General features: G+C 38.2%; 1 protein-coding gene across 40 annotated transcripts in view; it reads left to right on the top strand.

The window, feature by feature from the left end:
* The window catches only part of CDC42SE2 (CDC42 small effector 2), a 131,551-nt gene that overhangs the window by 51,176 nt on the left and 68,139 nt on the right, over positions 1-12,236 (top strand). For 13 of the 40 annotated variants that reach the window (NM_001433545.1, XM_070232708.1, XM_070232689.1 and 10 more), the window contains 1 exon segment: positions 11,005-11,174. The exons of 15 other annotated variants lie outside the window; for them this stretch is intronic. Coding sequence is in view for 1 of the 25 variants with exons in the window: in XM_070232682.1 (XP_070088783.1) it covers positions 11,005-11,008 (4 nt within the window). In the remaining 24 variants the exon portion in view is untranslated. 40 annotated transcript variants of the gene reach the window in all.

Below are 12,236 nucleotides of genomic sequence, written 5' to 3'. Positions count from 1 at the left end.
GGTGGTGCAGTGGTTAAGTGCACTTCGGCGGCCCGGGGTTCGCTGGTTCAGATCCCAGGTGCGGACATGGCACCACGTGGCAAGCCATGCTGTGGTAGGCATCCCACATATAAGGTGGAGGAACACGGGCATGATGTTAGTTCAGGGCCAGTCTTCCTCAGCAAAAAGAGGAGGATGGGCAGCAGTTAGCTCAGGGCTAATCTTCCTCAAAAAAAAAAAAAGAAAATGATGGAAAAACACAGATATTTCTAAAACCTGGTGACTTAGATAGCAGTCTAGCCTAGATAGTTAATAAATGGGAGAGTTAATAGAAACATGGACTCACTTCTGATGAGCTGGAGGCCTTGTTGACAGTGACTGCTGCAAAGCAAGGCCAAAATCCTGTTTTGATTGGGTAATGGATTGTAATGGTCATGATCCTAACATTTAGATTCACATGATTTTTTTCACTCTTCTAGTCAAATGGAAGCTGTATTCATTTCCTAGGGCAGCCACAGTGGAGTACCACAAACAAAAATTTGTTGTCTCACAGTTCTAGAAGCTAGAAGTCAAAAAGCAAGGTGTCAGTAGGGCCATGCTCCACCTGAAACCTATAAGGGAATCCTTCCTTGTCTCTTCCTAGCTTCTGGTGGTTTGCTGGCAATCTTTGGTGTTCCTAGGCTTGCTGCTGCCTTGTCATTGCGTGGCATTCTCCCCGTTTGTCTGTCTTCACATGGCCGGCCTCTTATAAGGATGTTGATCTTCTTGGATTAGGGGCCCACCCTACTCTAGTATGACTTCATCTTAACCGATTGTATCTGCAACGACCCTGTTTCCAGAAAAGGTCACATTCAGTGGTACTGGGGGTTAGGGCTTCAACATATCTCTTTGGGAGGTGGGAGAGGGAAACACTCCAGTTTGGTTAAGTTGCTTCTCTATTATAGCCTTCCATATATGCAAAAGTGTTTTGGGAAAGTTGTATGGCGTACATAATCTTTTACAAGTTTAATTTATTTTTAAAGACTATTATAAAAGTTTTTCCTATAGGGAAAAGAAAGACCATCCCATCTCCCTGAATAAAGTCAAACTTAAGAGTACAGCATATTTATTAAAGCTAATGTTTTAATAAAAGTAGAATTTTTTTCTTTATGTGTCGTAAGATAGAAGTACAGAGGTTCTAAGTAGTAGTGAGTTAAAGGTAGTGGGTTACTAATTTAGACATTTTTATGTGCTTTTTAAAAAAGTCAAACCATGAGGATAAATACCTTACACAGTCACTCACTGCATGATGATGTTTCCTTCAATGACAGACCACATATATGACAGTGGTCCCATAAAATTAGTACCCTATAGCCTAGGTGTGTAGTAGGCTATGCCACCTAGGTTTGTGTAAGTACGCTCTATGATGTTCACACAATGACGAAATTGCCTAATGATGCAATTCTCAGAACGTATCTGTCGTTAAGCAACGCCTGGCTGTATTCTAATTCTGCATTTCTCACTCATGCAAAAATGACTTCTTTTCAGATCAATTTAACCTCAAGATGAAATCAAATAGGACAGCAGAGAGGACAAAGTCTTTATTGAGCCTCATTCTTCTCAGTAATTTTTCTTCCTGTACACATGGCCATTATAATTCTGTAAAACATTAAGAAACCTCTTAAAATTCTTCCTTGCCTTTCCCTCTCCTCTAATATAAATCAGAAGCCAAACATTTGTTAGTCTGCAAAGTCTTTTTAAAGGTTAGAACATCCTAAAGAAGCCTTTTTGATATCATTTTACCTTTTGAGAAATATGCATTCTAAATAAATTGAAAAATTGGCATCTAGGTTTTTTTCTAAGTTTTCACACAGGGTCAGTTTAAAAAAATAGACTCTGCCTACTTTTAATCTTATTGAAAATGCTTCTCTTTTTTTCTTTAAAAACTTCATTAATATAGGAAAATATAATGTATTCAGCTATTTTTATAATGAGTAATTTCTCTGATTTCTTTGTGAAACAGGCCGTTAAATTTCACATCTTGGGCAAGTATGCTTCCTCTTAGGGTAGGCCAGGGTAGTGTGCTTTAATCAGCTGCTGTCTAGTCATAACTATTTTATGAATTTAGGTGTCATAAACTCTTAGAATTGATTGGGACTGTAGATATTGCCTGCTGACATTCTCTCAAACGTTGGAATTTTTTTAGTGTCCCTGATCTTTAAAAATTCTAGTGATTATGAATTCACCACTTTTCTACACAACCCAGTATCTTTTGGAGGACAGTTATACTTTTAGGTAGTTCTTCCTTTTTTTTAAACCAAAAATTACCTTCCTGAAACTTCTGCGTAGTGCCTTTGATTCCACCCTCTTTGACAACCTACAGTGTCTGCTTCCTCTTTCACATGCCATATGCTAAGGCCTACACATATTTGAAGGCTGTCATATCTTCCCCTTGTCCTTTTTGCTAGGCTAAATCTCTCTAGTTTCCTTAAGTCTTGATTATGTGACGTAATTTTCAGATTCCTTACCATTCTGTTTTCTCTGGATACCTTCTAGTTTATTAATGTCTCTTAAGATATGGCACCCAAAACAGGATGCCATATTCCTGAACTTTTGAATCTGAAATTCTGGGCTTCACTTCCCCTCACGATTTGGAGGTGCAGCCAGGATTGATAACCTCTGCAATATGAGTGCCCTGAAGGGAAGGCACATGATACTTTGGAAGAGTGCCTAACGTAGGTTTAGGGGGTTGGGGAAGGCATCCTGAGGGAAGCGATGGCCATATTAAGTTCTGAAGAATATACCAGGCAGTGGTGAACAGCAAGTGTGATGTCCTGTAGGCAAGAGAGTGAGTGAACCTGATGGTTTTTTTTTTTTTTCCTTTTTTCCCCTCAAAGCTCCCCAGTACATAGTTGTATATTCTAGTTGTAGGTCCTTCTAGTTCTGCTATGTGGGACACCACCTCAGCCTGGCTTGATGAGCAGTGCTAGGTCTGTGCCCAGGATCTGAACCAGTGAAACGCTGGGCCTCTGAAGCGGAGTGCATGAACTTAACCACTCAGTCATGGGGCTGGCCTCAAACCTGCTATTTTTGAGGAACAGAAAGAAATTGAGAATGGTTGGATGGCACAGTTATGGGATGTTGAGTGGAAGAGGTGGTAGATGAGGTTGAGGAGAAAAGTGGGGACCAAATCATAAAGGCACTTAGAAGTCATGTTAAGGAATTGAACTGTTCCTGGGGATTATAGTGAGTCATTAAAGGAAGGTTTAAGTTGGAAAAAAAACGCTATCAGACATTTGTTTTAGAAGGATCATTCTACCCTAAATAGGTCTAAATTGGAGAGGCTGTGGTTTGGTGACTAGGAGATCAGTTAGCAGCTGTTATGACATTTTTAAAGATATGATGTTGGTGCCTACACCTTGTCTAGTAACTCTAGGCTTGGGAAGAAACAGACAGATTGGAAAAATAGTTGAGAGAATTTTTTTTTTTGCCCTGGGGGAAGAGATGGAAAGGTAGGAGTCAAGGATAATATCCTTGTTTTTGGTTTAGAGAACTTGGTAGATGAGAAACTTTAATGAAAATATATTGAATGGGATTAGAGTAGAGGAGTTGTGGGGAAGAAATGTTCAGTTAAGCTTGGCACAGAGGTCGTGCATCCAGGTGGAGAGGTACTATATGCAATTGGATATGTGAAGTTAAACTGAATGACACTGGGCTGGCCTGGTGGCGCAGCGGTTCAGTTGTGCTTTGGCAGCCCTGGGTTCGCCGGTTTGGATCCTGGGTGCGGACCTACGCACCGCTTGTTAAGCCATGCTGTAGCAGGTGTCCCACATATAGAGTAGAGGAAGATGGGCACGGATGTTAGCTCGGGGCCACTTTTCCTCAGCAAAGAGAGGAGGATTGGCAGCAGATGTTAGCTCAGGGCTAATCTTCCTCAAAAAAAAATAAAGAAAGAAAGAAACTGAACGACATCTAGGCTGAGAGCTTTGGGCTGGGGATAGAGCTTTGGCTGGAAACGTAGATTTGGCTGTCATTAGTTTACATATGGTAATTGAGCTCCTGGTAGTGATCCCTACAACCTAGGGGAGCATTTGTAGAGTGATAGGGGACGGCACAGGACAAAATCCTTAAGAACTGTTAACTAATATTGGAGCCTTTGTTGTTTTTGACTGGATTATTTGGGAACTGGCAAAAAAGAAGGAAATCAAGGCTGTTCTGATATATTTATTTAGTAGAAACTGAATGAAATTGTTTGATTTGAGGAGTAAAAATGGTCCTTAAATGATCTCCCCTACTCAGCTGTCACGGTATCTGAAATTTTGTTATTAGATATTCTCTACTTTGTGTTAAGGCATTGTCTCTCTAGAATTACTGGTTAAAATGTAGATAACCCAAGAGAGCTAAAATTTTCATCCATTATTGGTGGTGGTGGTATTTTTAGGTCACTAGGTTTTATTCTGCAATTCAAATTGAAGGGACAGATAGGAATTTGAGAAAGATTAGGTTTGGGAAACCTGACGTTGCTGAGGAATAGGGGACCACAGAGGAACCCGGACTTGCAGCATTGAGGTCACAGAGCACCTGGATAAGGAGATAAGGAGGGCGAGACTGTGTGTGTGTATGCTTGGAAAAGGGGGACAGTGAGTTGGGGAGCAAAGAGATAATGTCACTAAAAAAGGAATAAGAGAAGCTTTAAGAGGATGAAGAACTAAATAGAGGGAAAATCTTGAAAGTATTTCAGTTCTCAGTTAGGGTGAACATATAATTTATCATCTAAACTAGGACATATTGAGATAATATATCATCTAAATTGGGACATATTGTGATAAAATAGAAAGGGGAATGGCTGTTAGTAATTCATTGTGAAAACCTGCATAAACTGGGACTATCATAAGCAAATAAGGACAAATGGTTACTCTAGTTATAATGTACTTATTTCAGTAATAGTGTAATAAAGTAGTATCAGTTTTTAGCTAACATGTGCCAAGCACTTTACTAAACATTTTATACATCTTACTACATTCTTACAATAATCCTCTGAGGTAAGTGGTCTTGTCTTCATATAAGGTCGTTGAAACCAAATCTCAGGAAGGGAAAATATCTTGCCTGCAATTCTCCACGGCCGTCAGAATTGGAAACAGTGAAAGGCTTAATATTGACCATAAACAAATCCAAGTAAACTCTTAAACACTACGTTGTACGCAGTTGCTGTGGGTGTGTATATGTATTTAAAAATGTGCTCTGACTTGCTAATAAAATCACTGTCATAGTGTTACATCATGTATTAAACCACATTCCCCTTCTAATGGCTATACTTCTGAAGCTTACATTATGCCAGACCATGTTCCAGGCATTTTACATGTATTAACCTAATTTAAACCTCATAATAGCCTTATACATTATTTCCATTTTACAGTTTAGGAAAGTGGGGCATGGTGAACAACTTGCCTAAAGTCAATACGTTTAGTAAGTGGCAGAGCCAGAATTCAGGCTGTGACTCCAGAGCCTGTTTTCTTAACTGCTGTCCTGTACTGCCTCCACTAGCCCATATTCTTTGTGTGGACATGTATTTTCATTTCTCTTGGGGGTGGGTTTGTTTGGGTGCCTGGTGAATGTATGTGAGAAAATGGCCTCACTGTTTCCAAAGTGATTGTACCATTTTGCATCCCACCAGTAGTCCATCTTTATTACCTCATCACTCCTTTGCTATTTCTTATTCAGGCATATGCAGCCTTTTCCATCAGATTCTGAAATTCTAGCAATTAGAAATAAATTCTTTCCCCTTGTTTAAAAATTTTGCCTCATTCACAGCTGCCCACATATACACCCTCACCTGTATCCATTTCTGTAACCCTTTAGAATCTTAGGAATGTGAACAGCACCAGCAAACAATAGCCAGAGGCAAACCAAAATGTCTTGAGTCTTAACAGTATCACCACTGGCTATGACATTATTGCCCAGGTAACTTTTCACTTAAACTAAGTGAATGGTTATATGCGTTTTTTTACAGTGTTCTTTTGGAGGAAATAAATGGTGGTGATTTATTGGAGTGCTAATAGGCATTATACTGACTAGTTATGAGATTTGGGGCAAATTTCTTTACCTTTTTGAGTCTGTAACATCAGGAAATTGGACTAGATTTCTTACAGATCTTTCTTTTTCCCTGTCAGATCTATATTTCTTTGGGAAGAAAAAGGGAATTGGTGTTTGACGTTAAATGATTGAGGAAATGGGACACGTATTTAGCACATACTTTTCATTCAACATCAGAGTAATTTAATAGGGTCAAGGCCTGATAATTTAAGCCACTATCCTTTGGGGAAAAGTGGAACTAAACAAAAATATTACTGTAAGATTTAGGACTTTAGCTTCTCGTAGTGTGATCAGCTTAAATTTAAAACTTTTGAATTGCAGTGCATTTAGGCACTTAAAAATAGATTTATTTTTAAATTCATAAGAGGATTTGAGGATTGTAAGGAATCATAAAGTTGGTGTCAATTGACTATCTATGGGACTTTTGAATCACTATCGTAATATCCTGACTGCTGATGATAGGTGTCCCAAGGCAGGACATTCCTCCTTTAGGCAGCAGTGACTCAGAAAGATGTTCTAATATGTGGAACATAGAACCTCCACTCATTCACTCTAGTTCTGGTATTTGGGATGATGCAGAACTAGTCTAAGTTTTCTCTGTGACTGCCTTAAAAGTATTCAGAGGTAGCACTGTTAACTCATTTCTTTAAAGATGCAGCCTTTTTTTCGTAGAAATATGATGAAACTGAGACTGATTAACTTGGAGAATAGAAATCTCTGGGTAGAGACAAGAGTACACACTTTTGATATTGTCTAAAAATTTAGTGGTTAAATTCAGCTGAGATAATGCAGTTTGTCTCTTCAGTATAAATAACAGGCAGATGGGAGTAGAGGTGACATCTAATGTGGTACAGAAAGCACCAAGCTATGCCAGCACTTAACAATTAAATTGGATCTGATTTCATGACTTCTTCATTCATTCTAAGCAGAATTCAAAATACATTTTAGTAGTGATACCCAGATGAATGCTATTCAAATGAGTATATTAAAATATCTTTTTGGTTGGCAATAAAATAGCTTAATATTTAAGGTACATTGTGGACTACAGTTGACTGAATAATGTTGAAACCAAATTTCCTTTTTGCCTATCTCAAATTACACTAGGTTAGTTAGAATGCTGTTTTGGTTAGGTTCTCTTTGTGATCAGTGATTATGTTTTTGATCCTTAGTATTGAGATGATATACCTTTGAAAGAATTATTTTCTGAAGAGAAAGATCGTGGCCATGATTTTCAAACTTAATGCATTGAAAAAGTCTTGCTTTTTGTATTAATCAGTCTTGCTACCAATTATTAATATGCGGGGAGTTACTTTGTTTTAAAATTAACTGCACATTTTTACTATTTTTTTTTTTTTAAAGCTTGGCACCTGAGCTAACAGTTGTTGCCAATCTTTTTTTTTCTTTCTGCTTTTTTGTCCCAAATTCCCCCAGTACATAGTTGTATAGTTGTATATTTTTTAGTTGTGGGTCCTTCTAGTTGTGGCACATTGGACGCCACCTCAACGTGGGCTGATGAGCAGTGCCATGTCCGCACCCAGGATGCGAACCAGTGAAACCCTGGGCTGCCACAGCGGAGTGCGCAAACTTAACCGCTTGGCCACGGGGCCGGCCCCTAACTGCACGTTTCTTTTAATATAACTTTTTTTTTCCCCTGCTTTATCTCCCCAAATCCCCCTGGTACATAGTTGTATATCTTAGTTGCAGGTCCTTGTAGTTGTGGCATATGGGACGCCGCCTCAACGTGACCTGACGAGCTGTGCCATGTCCATGCCCAGGATTCGAACCAGCGAAACCCTGGGCTGTAGTAGCAGAGCGTGTGAACTTAACCACTCGGCCACAGGACTGGCCCCTAACTGCACATTTTTAAAGTGTTCAGTTTGATAAATTTTGACATATATCTCGCTGTGAAAAATATGTCTGAAAAAATATATATTTGACTATATAAATATTTAATATATATTTGACTATACATATTCACGTATATATAAATATGTCTGTGTGTGTGTGTGTGTGTCTGTCTGTGAAAAATACATCACCGCAGAAGTTTCTTTTCATCCATTGTAGGCCTTCCCTCTTACCCACCCCTATTCCCAGGCAGTCAGCTGAACTGCTTCCTATTACTTGAGATTCTAGAATTTTATATAAATGAACTTTACAGTATATACTGTTGTGGCTTCTTAGCATAATTATTTTGAGATTCATCCATGTTGATGAATGCATAAAAGTTCATTATTTTTTATTACAAGTAGTAATACATTGAATGGTTATACCACACCTTGTTTATCCATTTACCTGTTGATGGACAGTTGGGTTGTTTCAAGTTTTTGTCTATTATAAATAAAGCTGCTATAAACCATCTTTTGTGGACATGCATTTTCATTTCTCTTAGGTAAATACCTAGGAACAGAATGGCTGAGTTGTACGGTAAATGTGTGTTTAATTTTTTAAGAAACTGCCACACTCTATTCTGAAGTGGTTTTACCATTTCACATTCTCACCAACAGCATATTAGAATTCCAGTTGCTCCATATCTTTGTCAACACTCATATTTTCCTGATGAATAATGATGTTTGGCATATGTCCTTGTGCTTGTTTGCTACGTGTATATCATTGGTGAAGAGTGTGTTCAGATCATTTGTCCCTTTTTTAAATTGGGTTTTCTTATTATTGAATTTTGAGTGTTCTTTCTACATTCTGAATACAAGTCTATTTTCAGAGAACATGATTTGTGTATATTTTCTTCCACTATGTGAATTGTCCTTCATTCTATTAACGGTGTCTTGCAAGTGGCAGAAATTAGTAATTTTGGTGAAGTCCTGTTTGTCACTTTTGTCTTTTATGTATCAGCCTTTTGTGTTGTATCTAAGAAATCTTTGCCTAAGCCAAGGCCACAAAAGTTTTCCCCTATGTTTTTTTATGAAGTTTTATAGTTTTAGGTTTTACCTTTAGGTCTATGATCCATTTTGAGTTCATTTTTTTTATATGGTACGAGGTATGGATATCCAGTCACTCCAGCTCTCTTTGTTGAAAAGGCTGTCCTCTCCCCACTGAGTTGCTTCTGCACCTTTGTGGAAAATCAATTGACCATATGTGTGTAGGTCTATTTCTGGACTCTCAATTTTGTTTTATTGATCTATTTGTCTCTTCAAGCTGGTACCACGCTATCTTGATTTTTGTAGTTTTATAACAAATCTTGAAATCAGGTAATATAAAGGCTTCTAGTATTGTTCTTTGAAGTTGTTTTGGATATTCTAAGTTATTTGCATTTCTATATGAATTTTAGAATCAGCTTGTCAATTTGTACAAAAACTGCTGGGATTTTCATCAGAGATGCATTAAATCTTTTCTCAAATTGAGGAAAATTGACATGTTAACAGCATTGAATCCCTGGATTTATGAACATGGTGTATCTCTCCATTTATTTTTCTTCGTTGCACATCATTTGATAATTTATTCCTAATTATTTCATATTTTCTGATGACACCCAATAAAATTATTTCTTAAAATTTCAGTTTCTGATTGTTCTTTGAACAGTTGTTCTGTAGAAACAATTGGTTTTTGAGTATTGATCCTGTATCCTGCAACCTTCCTGAACTCACTTATTAGTTCTCATCTGTTTTCTCAAACTCATTTTCAGATTAAGCATGATGTCCTAGTTCATTATCAGTTTAGATTTGAAGAAATGTGTAAGTTTACAGAATGCAATGAATCAGTGCCTTGCAAGGAGTGATGTGTGGCATCCTCATTATTTTGTTTTTACTTTCCGTGTAAGGAAATAATATTCCTCGTAATACAGAACCTTGAAATTTCAAGCTACCATTGTTTAAATAGTTGAATTTTTAGGCAGTTTTCAGGAAAGTGATTGATTCTGAGGGAGGAATTGCTGTTTGGTTTTGTGGGATTCTAAGAATCTGTTAAAAATTATATATTTTAGAGAGAGAAACAACTGCCTTGGTGATGGTTTGGGGAGGATGAGGCAGAGTATATAATAAGGACTTTGAGGTTGAGGCATGAGCACTAACTACGTGGATCGCAGAGCGATTTACTAAGAGGAAGACTGAAGGAGTAATGGATTTGAGTTATCAGTTCAGCTTGGACGTGTTAGGCTTTAGGCCTTTTGTTTGTTGACTGTGTTAAGTGCTTATATGTTTATTTACAGGCTTGTAAATGAAGAAATATATCTTAGAGAGGTGAAAACAGGCCTAAGGTCACACAGCTAGTCATTTGCAGAATTAGAACTCAAACCTAGGACCCTCTGACTGCAAAGCCAATGTAGTTATCCCTATTCTATGTTGTATCCTCAAGGCAGAAAAACATGGTTGGCTTTGACGGTAATAAATGTGCCCTATGAGCTATGATAGATACATAGCAGGTTTTGCAAGCTCAGATGCCAACAGGGTTCAGGCAGATAACTGTGAGTCAGGTTATAATATAAGAAAGTGATGCCATCTGTGGAGAACTGGAAAGCCCAGGTCCCATCTGAAGGATTGGCTGCTAATCAGCTCCAACGGATTGTTACTGTGTGGAAATGTAGGCCCAGTATTGCCAGATCTTCTGGGGTTTTTTCCAAAAGAGGTCAGAAATCTTGATTTTTTATGTTAAATTTTCTGATTTATAAATGTAGGCAGCTATCCTTTAACATGCTGTGTAGGCCAGTCTTGGGTGGGTCCACCAAACGTGTGTTGGATTCTGCCCAGTGGGTGACCTTTGGTAAGAGTTGCACCTAGTGTACTGTGGACACAACAATAAATTTATATGATAGGGAAAGGGTGGAAACTGTGTAATAAGTACATCACAACCTTTGAAATGCAGGTTGCTTAGTTTGAACATGGTGCTTAGTGAATCTGGTGTTTAAGTTCAGTTTTCATATGGATCAGTTAATTCTGGATGGGGGGGAAGGGGAAATTGCTCCCTGCAGCTTTTTGCCTCCTAGTCGCATGCTTTCATTTGCAGATAGGGCCAGGTGTGTGTGTGTGGAATTTTGAGTAAAACCTTGAACCCAAAGGAGAAGAAAACTTCAAGGAACAACTTCCATTGACAGTGAGTCTGCAGTCATCTGTATGCATAATACGGAGTGTTCTCAGCCTAGAGATAGCTGAGTGGGTGCCTGTTGACAAGGAGTGGTGAGTCTGACTACCCCCACTGATAATTAATCTAAATCCTTTCTGTAAAAAGAGGACTACTCCTCCTCCATTTACTGACTGTTGAATAGTAAGTTAATTTTTGTATTAGAGAGACTGACAACAGTGCACTTTTAAGAGAATTTATTCCTAACAGCATGTTTAATATGTGATTGCAGTTTGACTTTTGGGCACGTCCCTTCCTTTGCATATGTATTTATCTCTTTTATTTCATCCCCAGTCCAAACCATACTGTCATCCAAGGCCTGTCTTCCTTGAAATATTCAGCCAACACTAAAGGGATGGTTATGGTAGTTACCAGCATCCATTCTAATCTTAGTTATGGTAGGTCTCATTTCCTTTGGAAGTGATTGTTTTAGGAATGGCCTTGAGATCCAGTTGTGCCAATGGGAAATAAAAGAGAAGTCTGCAGGAGGCTTCTGGGAAATGTTTTCTTGCACTTGAGAAAGAAGAAAGAAAAGAAATGGTCCTTCTTCTCCCTAGAGCTTATTTTATCTGGATGTGACATCTGGAACTCCTGCAGCCATCTTGCTACTAGTCTGAAGGTTAAAAGGAGGGCAGGAGGGCACAGGCAAGAGAATTGCAGAGAAGTGGAGGCCCATTTACTATGTCTAGAACTACCCTAACTGAGAATTCCTTGTTATGTGAGAGAAATTTCCTTATTGTTTAAGCAGTTTTGCCCTTAGATTTTCTGGCTACATACTGCAGAAATCATCCTGATTCATTTGATTTCTCCTCTTGTGATTACCCACTGTCTTTAGTGTCTCATGCATTTCTATTTGATTATGTTTTGTGTTGTCCAGTAGTGTGTGTTTGTGTTTGTTGCCTTTGTAGCACTTTATAAACTTTGGAAAGTCAAGGGCTGTGTTTATATGCCTTCTGTGTGCAACACCAGTACTATATTCTTAATGAAGCCATCAGTGCATATTTGTTGAATTGAATTATTTGAACAGTAGAGTATTTGAAAAACCCATCCACAGAATTGAATAATTGTAGAGATTTTCTTTTAATTCACATTGTTTTCTTTAACCACACTGCTTCCCT

The sequence above is a fragment of the Equus caballus genome, chromosome 14 (genome assembly GCF_041296265.1).
Source record: "Equus caballus isolate H_3958 breed thoroughbred chromosome 14, TB-T2T, whole genome shotgun sequence".
NCBI classification, from domain to species: domain Eukaryota; kingdom Metazoa; phylum Chordata; class Mammalia; order Perissodactyla; family Equidae; genus Equus; species Equus caballus.
The sequence above is the reverse complement of the archived record's forward strand: the minus strand, read 5'-3'. Positions and strand labels throughout refer to the sequence as shown.